This window comes from Notolepis coatsorum, assembly GCF_963971535.1.
Source record: "Notolepis coatsorum genome assembly, chromosome: 1".
NCBI classification, from domain to species: domain Eukaryota; kingdom Metazoa; phylum Chordata; class Actinopteri; order Aulopiformes; family Paralepididae; genus Notolepis; species Notolepis coatsorum.
Genome location: NC_140165.1, coordinates 89,074,094 through 89,089,499, shown reverse-complemented (window position 1 = coordinate 89,089,499; position 15,406 = coordinate 89,074,094). Strand labels below are relative to the sequence as shown.

At 44.9% G+C, this 15,406-nt stretch overlaps 1 protein-coding gene across 1 annotated transcript in view; it reads left to right on the top strand.

The window, feature by feature from the left end:
* Positions 1-15,406, top strand: part of LOC311241263 (uncharacterized protein) — a 62,196-nt gene that overhangs the window by 31,321 nt on the left and 15,469 nt on the right. Inside the window, exons 3-8 of the mRNA XM_084330027.1 lie at positions 8,855-8,965; positions 9,135-9,326; positions 9,476-9,569; positions 9,670-9,757; positions 10,076-10,231; positions 10,334-10,580. Coding sequence (XP_084186153.1) covers positions 8,855-8,965; positions 9,135-9,326; positions 9,476-9,569; positions 9,670-9,757; positions 10,076-10,231; positions 10,334-10,579 — 887 coding nt within the window. The 3' untranslated portion in view covers position 10,580. The remainder of the gene's footprint in view (positions 1-8,854; positions 8,966-9,134; positions 9,327-9,475; positions 9,570-9,669; positions 9,758-10,075; positions 10,232-10,333; positions 10,581-15,406) is intronic.

Sequence of the window (15,406 nt, the reverse complement as noted above, 5' to 3'; positions counted from 1 at the left end):
TCAGTTGTGCCAGTGGTTCTATGAAAACGGCGAAGAGCGTCGGTGAGAGACAACATCCCTGTCTGGTAGCCCTCTCTAATCTGATTCTATCCGTCAAGCTGCCATTCACCTTAACCCTCGCTGTCGGCTCTTGATATAGCGCCTTGATCATCTTCATCGCCCTCCCGTTCAGTCCGAACCTCATCAATGTTTTATATAAAAATGTCCAGCTCACACTGTCGAACGCTTTTTCTGCATCTAGGCTAATCAGTACCGCGCTACCCCCTTGTTTTTGTATCTCCTCTACTATGTGTAATGTCTTTCTCACGTTGTCCTGTGTCTGTCTCCCTTTAATAAATCCAGTTTGATCTTCATCTATAATGTCTGGCATAAACGTCTCAAATCTTTTTGATATTATCGATGTATACATCTTGTAATCTACGTTGAGTATGGACACAGGTCTGAAACTACTACATAATTCCCTATCCTTCCCTTCCTTCGGTATCGTGGTGATTATGGCTTCCTTCCACGAGGGGGGCATTTTCCCCTCTTCCATCGTGTGTCTGAACGCCGCCCCTAACATGGGTGCTAATTCAGTTCTAAATGTCTTGTAGAATTCCGATGGGAATCCGTCGCTCCCCGGAGACTTGTTGTTTTTAGCTCTACTAATTGCATCTTCCAGTTCTTGTTCCGTAATTATTTTATTTAACTCTTCATTCTGTTCTTTCCCTATCGATGGTAACTCTAGCTTCTCCAGATATGTTTCTATTTCCTCTTCTCCCGCTGCTTTTGGCTGTGTGTATAATTTCTCATAGTATTCTCTAAATGTCCTCTCTATTTCAGCTGGGTCCCTCAATATTTCATTAGTCTTTGTATCCCTTATTGTGTGTATCGTGTTCAACTTCTGTTGCATTCTAATTCTCCTAGCCAACAGTCTGGTCGCTTTTGGTCCCCCTTCATAGTACGTTTGTTTCATGAACCTCGCTTTCTTTTCTATTTCCGTCAATAATTCCCTATTTATCCTGGCCTTTACTTCTTTGATTTCTCCGAGCGTTTCCTGTTCTTTTGATATCTGGTGTCTCCCCTCTAGCTTCTTTAGCTTCCCTATCAGATTGTGATATGTCTCCGTTCTGGCCTTCTTCAGCATTGCTGTTTTTTCCATCAATTTCCCCCTTATCACTACCTTCAGTGTGTCCCATAGAATGTTCGGGTCTACCGCCCCGTTGTCATTTTCTTCCTTATATCTGGCTATCTCCTCCTTGATCTGACTCACCACCCCTTTGTTATTTAATATTCCTACATTTCAAGTTTCAAGTTTCAAGTTTCTTTAATAGTTGTCATACAGAAGTACAGAATACTTTTGTACAAAATGCTTCTTACTGTTGCGCTCCAGAGACTGTGCATGACAAGATAAGTATGAAATAAAAACATAGTAAAAATTAGAAGAAAAAAAAGAGGTCACAGTGTTCAGTTTAGACATATGTACAATGTTCGTAGACGTAGTTACCATACAATATACAATACTGTGCAGTGTACTAATATACAATACTATATAGTGCAAGGCATAAATGGACGAGGTGCAGTTTAGGTACAATTCACAGTAGGTGTACGAGTTGTAGTGCAAATCCTTTATCAATAAATATAAAGTGTAAGTGTGTTTGTGTGATCTAAAGTGTGGAGAGTGGGTGCTGCAGTGTGTTGTTTGTTTGAGTGAGTGTGTGTGTGCGTGTGGGTGTGTGTGCTGTGTGCATTTGATGGTTGTTGCATAGTGATTATTGTTCGTTTAGCGATTATTGTTCGTTTAGCAGCCTGATGGCCTGGGGATAGAAGCTCCTTCTGAGTCTTTCTGTGCTCGCCATAAGACTCCGGTATCGCTTGCCTGACGGCAGCAGTTCAAAGAGGCAGTTGTTCGGGTGGCTCGAGTCCTTAATAATTCTCTTAGCCTTCCCCTTGCACCGCTTGTTGTAAATGTTCTGGAGGGTGGGAAGCCCCCCTCTAATTGTGCGTTCGGCTGAACGTGTCACTCTTTGTAGTCTGCTACGGTCTTGTGCAGTGCTATTCCCAAACCAGGAGGTGATGTTGCCGGTCAGGATGCTCTCTATTGTACATGAGTAGAAGTTCCTAAGGATCTTCTGACTGACTTGGAACTTCCTTAGGCGCCTGAGGAAGTAGAGGCGTTGTCGTGCCTTCTTCACAACACTGTCAATGTGTGTGGTCCATGTCAAGTCCTCGGATATGTGGGCTCCGAGGTACTTGAAACTGTTCACTCTCTCAACTGGTGCCCCGTCGATGCTGAGGGGGCTGTAGTCCTTGACCCCCGACCTCCTGAAGTCCACAATCATCTCTTTTGTTTTGCTGACGTTCAGGGAGAGGCAGTTCTCCTGACACCACTGTGACAGGTTCTCTACCTCTTCCAGGTAGGCCCTTTCGTCGTTGGCAGAGATCAGGCCCACCACTACTGTGTCATCAGCAAATTTGATGATGGTGTTGTTGTTCCGCTGTGCTACGCAGTCATGTGTGTACAGGGAGTAGAGGAGGGGGCTCAGAACACAGCCCTGGGGGGCCCCTATGTTGAGCGTGATGGATGAGGAGGTGCAGTTGCCGGCTCTTACCACCTGGGGTCTGCCCGTCAGGAAGTCCAGGACCCACTGGCACAGGTCATAGTTCAAGCCCAGGTCCCTGAGCTTGGCTATGAGTTTGGAGGGGACTATGGTATTGAATGCTGAGCTGTAGTCGATGAACAGCATTCTCACATAGTTCCCCTTCCTCTTGTCCAGATGTGATGCTGCTGTGTGCAGCACATGGGCTATGGCGTCCTCCGTGGACCTGTTGGGGCGATATGCAAATTGCAGAGGGTCCAGGTTGATGGGGAGGGAGGAACAGATGTAGCCCTTCACTAGCTTCTCAAAGCACTTCATGGCTATGGAGGTGAGGGCTACAGGGCGGTAGTCGTTGAGGCAAGCGGGCGTAGATTTTTTGGGTACAGGGATGATGGTGGACTTCTTCAGACAGGTGGGGATGACGGCCTGTTCCAAGGACAGGTTGAAGATGTCAGTGAATACCGGGGCCAGTTGGTCGGCACAGACTTTTAGGACGCGGCCGGGGATGCCGTCCGGTCCTGCTGCCTTCCTGATATCCACTTTTTTAAAGATCCGTCTCACCTCATGCTCTGTTACCCTGAACACTGAGTCTCCATCAGCAGACCCCCCCCCCCCCCATTGCCGTGGTTTGTAGGCTGGTGTTGTTATTCACAGCCTCAAACCTCGCATAGAAGGAGTTGAGATCATTTGCTAAGGAGATGTCACTGTTCAGTTTGAGGGGGGTTCCTTTGTAGTCTGTCATTGTTCTGAGGCCCTGCCACATGCCTCTAGAGTCAGCCTGTTCAAACTGAAGTTCAACTTTATCCCTGTAACGCCGTTTTGCCTCTATTACTGCTCTCCTGACGTTGTATCTTGCCATCTTGTGTTCTTCCATGTTGCCTGTCACCAGCCCGGTGTTGTATGCTGATGTGCGCACTTTCAGAGCCTCACGGACGGATTTGTCTACCCAGGGCTTTTGGTTTGGGTAGATATTAATTTTGGTGGTGGGGATTATTACTTCTACCTGAGTACAGACATAGTCAATCACCGTTTCGGTGTATTCGTTAATATTGGCTGTGTTATCACGGAGTACACTCCATTCTGTGCTTCCCAGCACTGCTTGGAGTGACTCTACTGACGTCACGGTCCAACGCTTAACCTCTCGCGAGACCACCGGCGTTCGCTTGAGACACTGTTTGTACTTAGGCAAGAGAAAAATTGCGGCGTGATCGCTTTTACCGAATGGACTAAGAGCCTGTGACTTGTACCCATTCTTAAATTGCGAGTATACATGGTCTAATATGTTCTCGCCTCTGGTGGGACAGGTCACATGCTGATAGAAATTCGGCAGCACCTTTTTAAGACGCGCGCTGTTGAAATCCCCCAAGACCAAAATGGCCGCGTCAACGTTAGCTGCCTGGAGTTTGTTTACCTCGTTGTGAAGTTTTGAAAGTGCGACCTCAGTGTTCGCGTGTGGTGGAATGTACACTCCGATGAGGATGATGGACGTTAACTCTCTTGGGAGGAAGAAGGGTCGACATTTTATCGTGATAAACTCCAGGTCTGGGGAGCAGTGGTTAGTCATTTCATTTAGTCTCCAAATCGTGTTCCTCCGTCTCCCTTCTAGATCTACTGTCGGATATATGGCACTGTGATCCGATATGTCCGCCACTCCTATACTGCTCTCCCGTGCCCTGTAACTGTCCCCCGTCGTCATCAAAAAGTAGTCTATTCTCGCATACGTCACGTGTGGGTGTGAGTAATGTGTGTATTCCCTGTCCATGGCGTGCATCTCCCTCCAAACGTCTGTAATTCCCATTTCCGTCATCTGAATATTCATATATCTACTGATGGGCGCCCGTCCTTTTCTAGTACTCGTGGTGTCTAGGTCGTGATTCAGTACTACGTTTAAATCTCCCGTACATATCAATATCCCTTCTAGTTCCATCACTATCATGTCAAAAATGGTCTCATATAAATCCCTCTCACTCTCTGGGGGTGCATAAACATTTACTAACGTAACCATTTGGCCCTCCATTTTCCCCTTCACCAAAACAAACCTTCCCTCCTTGTCTCTTACTTCCTTGATCAATTCAAATTTGACTGTTTTTGATTAACGTGATTACTCCTCTCCTCGGGTTTTGTTCAAAGGAACTATAGTATGCATTTTCATATCCAAATCTCTTCAGTTTCTCATGACCCTGTGCTACCAAATGTGTCTCCTGCAGAAAAATCACTTCCATCTCACTTTTTTTACATTTCAACATCACTTTGCCCCTTTTTATCGCATTATTCATTCCATTAACGTTTAACGACATAATTTTTATACCTTTAACCCTTGTCATCTTTCTTCTTCTTTCGTCTGTCAGTCCCCCCCATGTCACACTCATTCCCCCCTCCGGTTGGAGCCTCCGCTCTCTTCACCGAATACATATAATGGTTAACATAAATAAAAAACATAAACTTTACATAAAGTGCTCCCAAGGCGTTCGGGGGGTCCCTGTGTCCCCCCCTGTCCCCTGCTGGTGGGTGAGGGGTAATTGCCCTCCTAGCGAGTGGCCCCCTCCTGACAGCTTGGGGGTTTGAAACCCTTGCCCCCAATCGCTCGTCATATTTGTCCAGCTTTCTTACTGTTTTTTTTTTTGCTTTCGAGCTCCTGGTCAAAAGCGCTCTGTCCTTCCTTTTGATCAAAGACCCTCTTTTCTTGTTCCCTCTCAATGTGACTCATATGTTTCATTGTCCCTCCTTCCTCCCATATCCGTGTGCGGTGTCTACCGTGTACCCCTTATTATTTTCTTTTCCTCTCCTCTATTTTCTATGTGATGTCCATTTATCCCCTTAATCCCTCCCAACTGTGTTACTCACAGCGTGTTTCTATGTATCTGTTTCAGTATGGTCTGTGTCTCGCCTATCAAACCTAGTTATATTTCCATTTATTTCCTCCATCAGCTTGTGTATTATGTGTCCATGTATACGTTACGTTCATTTCTATATCCTGCCTCTACCTGGGAATGTGTGCTTATGCATATGTTATTTCAGTTTCTATACTTTGTCTCTATTTGAATAGTTTTTTCAATCTCTTGTGTGTGTACTCATCCGTTCGCCTCCTCCCGCCTCCTCTCCGTCTGGCCTCCTCATCCGTCTCCGTCCTCGCTCCGTCACGTTTCACCTCCTCCTCTCTCCTCCCTCCTGTTTCGGTCTCCCACTCTGATCCACCTGCGTGCTCCCTCCAATCTCTGCTGCAGGCTCCGCGTCTGTTCCTCCCGCCTCCTTCCTTCTCCGTCCTCCGACATCCTCATCCCTCGCCGTCTCATCTCTCGCTCCGCTTCTCGTGCCGTCGCGTACATCGCCGCTCCTTCCTCCCAGTGAATCCTTAGCGAGGTCATGGGTGACTGGAATCTCATTCCATTTTCTTTCAGGGTTTTCTTCAGCCCCGCGTAGGTCCTGCGTGTTATCGCTACCGCTGTCGAGTAGTCGTGATCAAATGATAGTCTTTTCCCTTCGATTTCAATCTTCTTGGTCCACGCGGTTCTGAGTACCAATTCCTTAACCTCGAATCTCAGAAAGTTAATAATCACCGCCCTCGGAGGTCTGTCCGGTTGTGGTCTCGGCGCCAACGCCCTGTGGGCCCTCTGTATCTCCATTTTTTCCAGTCCCGTTTCCTTCATTTGTTCTTTGATAAGTTTTTCCACATATAGGGTCACCGATTCCCCTTCGACTCCTTCTTTCAGTCCCCATATTCTGATGTTATTTCTCCGTGACCTCCCCTCCATGTCCGACATCTTTGTCTCCATCTGTTCTTGTTTCTGAATCACACATGTTAATACCTCGTGTATCTCCGTGTTCCATTCCTCCGCGTGAGCCGTCCTAGTCTGTAACTCGGTCACGTTTCTGTTCTGTTCCGCCATCTTCTCCTCCACCCTTTTGATTTCTGTATTCATTTCACCTCTGAAGTCCTCCTGTTCCTTCCTCAATTCCTCCCGTAGCTTCCCAATATCATTCCTTATCGTGTCCGTGTTCAGTTTTATCGCCGCTGTTATGTTCTCCAGTATCCCGGCCTGCATGTTCACGGCCCATCCTGGCATTACCGTGTCTGCCTCAGCGGTACCTCCCCCTTCTTTCGCCTGGCTTTTCTCGGCTTCGCTCCGGGGATTCTGTTTCTTCGGATTCTCTCCTTCTCGTATGTTCTCCATTTCTATTTCCTTCACAATCGTTGTCTCTTCCTTACTTCTCGTGAGCATTTTCCTTTTTAATTACTTTTCGGGTCTTTTTTTATCAGTTTTTTCACTCATTTGACCAGGAGCTCTTTCGCACGTGTGTTACCCGTCTGCTCTCATACCGGAAGTCGTATGTTAGCCTTCTTGAATGTTGAATAAACGGCATTGTCTTTCGACATCCCCCCTCAGACTCCCATTTTCTCCTCTGCTAGCTATGGTAACATTTCATTGATGTCTGTCTGATAATGATTTCACTGGCTGTATTGGAGCTGGCGGGCTACCAACGTGCGTTGTACGTGTGTGTGTGTGTAGGCCTATGTAATGTTAATGCCTATGTTTTTAAAGTCTTAATGAAGATTGATTTATATTGCGCTTGCCATTTCCACAAACTGACTAGCATCTGCTGCCAGCAGCCGGCGCGTCACCTCTCCCGCCTCCGTGCCAAATAAAGATTTTTTTGTGCATCCCCTAAACCGAACAATACACACACGCCCCGAACCGTGGAGGTCGTGCCAAACGGTGTACGGTTAGAATGCGTACTAGGCTTGGGCGGTAGCGTTTTTTTCATACCGTCACACCTTGATGACCTAATACCCCGGTATACGGTATATGACGGTATGACTTTCATTTTCATCAGCGTGGGGGGGGGGGCGGAGCTAACAATATACTCGTTATTATCACCATACATAACGCTTGCTTATATTGAAACACGTTGAGATTAGGGCCGTTCTTTCAACCTGAAAGTGCACTTTCTTCAACCTCGAAGTAAACAAATCACAGAAGGTAGCCCACTGCCGCCTGCCGGCACCATCCAGGTATCGACGTGAGCTAACGGTAGCTAGTTAGCCGGCAGCCCGGCACCAACGTATCAACGTGAGCCAGTTGCATTAGGATTAAAAAATGTCAACACTCACTCACCCCGTTTTATATTACATTCCCAAAGAAGTGCCTCCGTCTCTCGTAGTCTCGTTGTGCTGGATGAAGTCACTGGCGACTCGTGGCGGCGAGGGTTTTGCTTAAATCCGAACAGACTCCAGTCCTTTAATTGTCCAAATGCGACAAGTGTGTGCAAGTTTAGCTCTTGTTTGACAAAACGTTAGCCATCTGTGGTCAGGGAGCTCATCGTGGGCTGCAGTGACGGTGGTTAACTTCGACGCTTCATCGTTCAATGGTAACGTATTATTATTATTGCTTTAGCAGTCTGCTCAGAGATAGAGGAAATGCATACAGGTTAGTGTGACAGGTTAGTTCTCCTCACGTGACTCACAATAGCCAATGCTGCCACCATCTTGCTCAGCTCAGCTCTGTGCGGGAAATAGGGACAGCCTCCCCTGCCCTCTGCTGGCCGTGCTGTGTGTGTGCACTACAACCAATGCAGTCCCCGTCGAAACTCCGTTTCAGTGTAAATGGAAACTGAACCCCAACTGTGATTTTGACGGTATACCGTCGGTATCTCTAAATACCCCGGTATACCGTAATACCGTCATACCACCCAAGCCTAATGCGTACCGTTCCACCCCTACTACTATGCATTTAGAGTGAAGCACTTACGTTTGGCACTGCTAGACAAACAATACCACTTACCCTTAGCCGCCAGAGATGTACCCCTCCTGCTGACTTGTTGTACACAATTTGTAAGTCGCTTTGGATAAAATCGTTAGCTAAATGTTAATGGGGCAGCTCACAAACATATTTATGGGACATCAAAGACTTATATTATCTTGTTGAAAAGGACTAAAATATGTCTCCTTTTAATAATCATCTGCAAAACACTTTCTCAAGGTATCGTTTCAGCCCTATCAGTCCAATCTACAAGAGGAAGTTGACTAGATTCATTATGACAAAATGCTGCCTTTAGGCTAAAAGTGATGCGAGTCCTCTTGTTTGTAATATTCCCAAAATACTTCACTGTTGTTTTGCAAAGCTTGCATATTGTGTGAGTCTTATCAAGCTGCTCCTTCCAAGCAATCGGTAATGCCGTTTTGAATCGATTATTTTTCACACAAACAAAACTGGCTTTAAAATGCTTTACAAAGTACTGGACTATAAATACTTAGTTATGGTTTCCATCTGCCCCAGGTTCACCCAGCGACCTACTGATTATTAAAACGGAAGAGGAGGAGGACACACTTGACCCACCCGGGGATATTTCCTTTGAGATGAAGGAGGAGGACACAGACCAGGATATCGGTATGCTACTTTCTCTTTCTACTAGGGAGGTTAACAATTAATCAAAGATCGATTGATTGATTGTTAAGGATTTACTTGAACACATGACATTTATGCTGCGTCCTATTTCTCCCCTTGGCTCTACCACTTGGCCCTACCCCTCTGTTTTGCACGTTCCTGCGAAGTGTAGGGTTGTCCCATTTCACTTTCGATCAAGGTGTAGTGACGTTTCAGCCCTCCAGATGCCCCTACAAACGGAGTGTGCCAAGATGCAGGCTCGATAACAAGGGAGAGATTATATTTCCCAGAATGCACTCCAAACCTTTCGCAAATTTAAAAAAAATGAAAATGCCAGAGAGAGGTACCAGTAATTCATACAAATGTAAGTATTGATTCCTTCGTAATGAATCATTAAACAAATATACAGTCAACTGGATGCTAGTTGTTTACATATATGTTGGATTATGTCATTTGTTTGGCATGACGAACCAATAAAAAATCGCTAACGTAACACACATTTTAATACCCTAGGGAACCCCAAACAAACCAGGCTGCTTATCCGCTATCGAATGGAGAAGGAGGAGCAGTTCACCAAAAAGAAATATTCTGCTAAACAGCTGTGGGAGTGAGTGTCTGTCCGTTTACATTTGCAATGTTACCACATTGTTCAGTTCCATTAACATCCACGTATTATAACGTTAACCCGTATTATTGTCTCTGTATAGGTCACTGATTAAAGAATTGGGCCTTGAGGGCAAGGTGACCACCCAGCAGATCTCCAAAAAATGGGAGAACTTAAAAAAGAAATATAAGGTGGCTTGAACAGTTGTCAGTGGAAAATCTATGCAAATAACATGTTGTGCTTAGTGACCAGGGCAAGAAACCTTTGTCTTATCAGCCACAGTGACTGGTGGGCCCAAATCTACAAGCCACTTATTACATATTGTTTGACTAGCTAAATTATTTGTATACTACAAAAGAACTGTCAAATGATGGTTTGTTACCAGACAAGTGGTTGTCTTGGTTGTGACAGTAATGTTAGCCTACTGAAGGAAAACTGTTGTGATTAGTACTTTCCTTCATGCTGAGGCGTGTGTTTGTGTGTCTGTGTGTTTTTAAAATTGTATTCAGGATCTCAAAACTCCCAGGACTGGGTCAGGGACAGAGAGTGGCGAGGTAACGGCTGCGACCTGGCAATATTTTGCAGACATGCATGAGGTGATGGGTGCTAGGCCTTCAATTGCCCCTCCTGTTGTGGTGGCATCTTTCCAGCCAGAGTTAGATGAGGTTTGTATGAAAGCATACGGTTTAGATGTGCATGTCAATACAGTACTCTGAACTCAAGACTGAGTAGCCTTGGACTTTTCTTTTGTTTTCTTTTGTTTTTAGGAGACCCCTGTTACCTCTGCTGAGCCCACTGACCTTGCTGCAGCAGCCTCTACCTCATCTCTGCCCAACCCTGCTGTCCCCACCACTCCTTCCCCTGTAAAGAAAAAGGCCAGAAGCAACAACCCATTGCTAGATTTCCTGAAGAAGGAATCTGAGAATGAACAGAAGCGCCATGAAGAGAGGGAGGCCAAAACGGATCGCTTCTTGGCCCTGTTTGAACGCATGGTTGACAAAATGACAGAATAGGGTGGGTACTGTGTTAAATTATTATTTATTAAAGTTTATTTTCTACAATTGTTAATATTTGCAGTGGATTTGTATTCTCTTTACATATACTTGCGAATTACTAGAATTTATATCAAGAGAACTATAGAACACACAAATTATGAAATTCAAGTTTATCTTTTAAACTATTTTCTTATTACATAAACCTATACATCATTATTTTCAGAATTTCAAGACTAATATGAATAATACATGGAAAGATTAATAACACTTCATATCCAAGACGGCAGATTAAATCCATTATGGCTGGCATAACAGTGTCTTAGGTTTTTGTGTATGCTAAGCATAAATAATATACATAATACAAAATGTTGTAGGGCTGACCCCTATTAATCGATTAGTCGACTAATCGGTCTAAAGGAGCCGTAGTCGACTGGCCAACCTCTTAGTCGAATATAATAATTAAAAAAAAAATATATATACATTCTTTTTATTTTTTTGTATCATTCTTTCCAAAAGAAAAGAGGCCTAGAAGCGTGGCTAACGCTAATGGCACGCATACCAGAGGCTAACTGCCTACGAAAACAGGCACAGAGGCACTGAAAGAGGATTTCACCCATCTAATGAACACACTAGACTAGACAAATATCAAGATGTATCCATCAGTGGACCAATTGCATGCTTTTGCAGAGGACAAGAAGCCTTCAGTCGACTCCTTCAGACATTAAGCACCCCCCACAGCCCAAATGGAAGAATAAAAAATAAAAAAATATATACATTTTTTTTTTTTTATATTATACTTTTTTTTTAAGTCGACCAATAGTCTACTAACGGCAAATTTTGGCCAATCCTAGTCGACCATCCAAATCCTTATTCGGGGACAGCCCTAGTAACATGTATTATCCTTTAGTAACATGAAGTACCCTGTTGTATCCTGTAGTACAATTTAATATGTACTACCAGTACCATGTAATACACTGCAGTACTCTGTATTAACCTGCAATACCATGTTGTACCCTGTACTACCATGGTCATATTCTGTTGTATCATGTAGTACGCTATACTGCCATGTAGTACCATGCAATACCATGTAGTACTACTGTATGCTTTATTATAGTCTCACCCATTCATTTTCTATTTGACTGACATACTGTATGAATATAAGGAACCTGACTAACATTTGATTAACACTTGTGCTACAAAATACCAACACAAAGTCAAGAGTTTGGATACCAAAAACCTTTTTATGTAATTAATTAATTAATGAACAAAAAACTCTGGTGCTCAGACCAACTTCCAACACATGCCATCCATCATAATGCCGGTGCCAGCAGCTGTCGTAGCATTTGCCTTATTCATCTTTCACCACTTGGCCAGTAACAGAAATTCTGCGAGAAGAAGGCATTTTCGTCGCCTGAATGAACAAAAGACTCAGGTGCTCAGACTGCGGCATTCAGGTCAGCAGGTTGACCTGGGGCTTGCACAATGCACATGTCCAGAGATGAGGGTAGCAAGTCTGTCCCTTGTTGCGTTCCCTGGGGTCTCATTCTGTGCAAGGGGCTCACCAGCAGGTTGAGGGTCGAGGTTGTCCTGTGCCACATCTACTGGCTCATCATCTGGCTCCAACATGTCACTGTTGTCCAGGCACATGTTGTGGAGAAAGGCACATGATCCAATCACCAAGGGAGCGAATGTTGGACTGACCTCCAATGCCCTGAAAAGGGTTGACCTCCATCGTGTCTTCATCATCCCAAAGGCTTGTTCTATGATGGAACGAGCCCTTGAGTGACGGTAGTTGAATTGCTCCTGCACGTGACCACGTACAGGTTCTCTGTAAGGGGTGATCAGGCACACTGGAGTCTCCAAAAAAAGATAACCCCCATCACCAAGGAGGAAGTACCCATCGGTGGCAGGGTACTTTCTGGCCACATAGAATGAGCTGTTCTTCAGGACCCGGCTGTCATGAACCGAACCTGGGTAGGCCACAAAGACGTCAAGGAATCTCCCAGCTGAATCGCAAATGGCCTGCATGTTAATAGAAAAAAAAACTTTTATAATTTAAATAGTCTAATCGGTTCCGCGAGGGGGGTTTAATCCTTGTGTGGCAGCAGTCTATTGCACCCACTGCTTTGTCAAAGACTGTATGCCCTGATAGCTGACCAAATCCTTGTCCAACTGCAGCCAGCTCCTCTGGAGCAGGAAAACAAATGGCCCGCCCCATAGGAACATAGGAGGCAAGACGGCTGGTCTGTAATGGAACATAGGAGGCAACTTACAACACTTGCCAGCTGACAGTGGGACGTTAGCTACTTGCTATGTTTTGAGACAACAACATAAGCCTGCCAGAAACAGTTACCTACCTCGTTCAAATCCACCACTGTGATCCGGCGTCTTCTCGCCGAATTCCTGTTACTGGCCAAGTGGTGAAAGACTACAACATGAATCCAGACTGGTTTGACCCTCAAAAATGGTCCACCGAAGTCAAACACATGTGGGTAAAGCCCTATTTTTGATAGTGTTTTTTGTCTATTTCAGACATGTAACATCCATAACGCATAAATGTAACATCCATAACGGCACTTTTTTGTGATTCATTCCTTGAGAGGAAATGCCAGGTTTTCCTGAATGTGCTTTTTGGGTACCTCAAACCCTTCCCTACAAAGTGATAGTAAACATGTTATTCTTTGAAAAAGATATTCACAGAATTTTCATCACGTGTTCAGTGAGTCCGAAAAGCTTGTCCATTTCCGTAACATCCATAACGCTGTGTATTTTGTCACCTATCTCAAAATCCAAAAGGTAAAATAATTTTTTACTGCAGGCTCATCTTTATCTCTAAGTGTAACTAAAATGTGTAAATTATACTTCCAATTCAAATCGATGCCTTGTCAATGTTAAGTTAAGTTTCCAATTTTCTCTTGAATGTAACATCCATAACGCTGGAATTGCCCAGGAGACTTAAAGGTCAACCTCCACGTTGTATTTTTGTTCAATAAACAATGTGGACTAGGCCAACAGTGGCTTTCATGAAGAAGGGGGAAAAAAAAGTATTGAAATTGACCCAGTTTTAGCGTTTTTATCAAACATTTTGTCTGCCCAACACAATCACCACGCACATGCATATTTTAATCAATGGTTCATAACGTGCGTGTGTAATCGAAATGATCGTCACAACAGGTGCAGGACAACAGGGGGCTCACCAGGGGGCGCTGAGAGTCACACAGCTAGTGGCAGGCAGAGAGCCTTGCTACCATAGATATATGCTTGCTACTACTAGCCGAATGGAAATGTATCTGTTTCACCTCACTATTGCTCCGTGATTATAGCCATCCATCCATCTCTAAAGCTAACCACTATTTGTAAAAGCCACAACCACGTTACCATATTTGTAATAATGTAAATCATTGTGTCGTTGTACACATAGTGTTTATAACGTTAGTAGATAACATAGCTTAGCTTGGTAGCTATTGTGCTAACAACATATCCCGACATCCGGCTCGCTGGCCGGCATGAACGGCCGACCCAAAATGGTTCTCTCCTCTCTGTACACCCCGTCCCCACGGGTGCCCTGCCGTAGGGTGCTCGAGCCCGTAAAGGCTAGTGTTACACGATAGCTATGAGCTAACTAGCGCTGCGGGCTCGGGCGCCCTGCGGCCGCCGCTGTTGTCGAGTCCACAAGCTCCTCCGCGGGGACGGGGGCACACAAAGAGGAGAGAACCACCCGCAGGGACGGCGGGCTATAGGCTAACGTCAGTGAGTGTAGTGGTCCCGACTGCGTGTAGCAGGGACGGCGGAGATATAGGCTAACTGTGATGCACCGAGTGAGCCACCATTGATCTAGTACTATGACCCGGACGGACATAAGGCATACGTTTCCTGAAGTGACGTCACGGCCGTGCTAGGTGCTAGCGTCTGATAAGCTTTTAGATTCGGCTCATTAATATGCACCTGTTGTCCTGTTGTGACGTCGGCGTTTGATAAGCTTTTTTGATTCGCGCGTGCATGTTATTCGTGCATGGACCTTTTTAACTCTTTCAGAGTGGCATTTCCGGTGTCAAATGGAAATAAATAAATAATGAAATTATATACCAATGATGTAAACTACCCATAATTGATCAGTAGGGTTTAACCTGGAGATTGGGCTTTAAGGGTCTATAGCTGCCACATTCGGTGGGGTCCTTATCTTTCTTGAGTAGAACAGATATAAGTGCCATATTGACATCCCTGGAAAAATTGCCCTCCTCGACTGAGTGTAAAATCATTGAAAGTAATAAGGGACCAAGTATATCCCAAAACGCAGTATAGAGTTCCGGTGGAATGCCGTCCCAACCAGGAGCCTTGCCCCGCTGCATGTCAGCAATTGCTTCCCTGAGCTCACCTAGTGTGATAGGTTCAGCTAACCGTTTAGCGTCCTCCTCTGAGATTTGTGGTAGGTTAATTTGACTAAGATAGTCCTCCAGCTTGGCGTGATCAAAGACCACTTCCGACTCATACAGGTTGGAATAAAACGAGTGAAATGTATCATTGATTTTGTTGGGGTTGGTGGTTATCTACCCCTGTTGGTTCTTAATGGCAGGGATATCTGCAAATTGATTGCTGGCCCGTATCTTCATAGCCAGTAGGTGACTGGGTCTAGAGCCATGAAAGTAGTAGTGTTGTCTTGTTCTGTGCATTTGAAATTCAGACTGTTGTCTTAAAATGGAGTTAATCTCCTTTTTCAGCACTTTAATTTGGATTTCCAGTCGGCTAGAGTATCTGTGCTGCATAGAAGACATCATTGTTTTATGCAGCTCTTCCAATTCTACTAACTTGGAGAGACGCCCCTTGCTGAGATTGGAAGCAAATAGT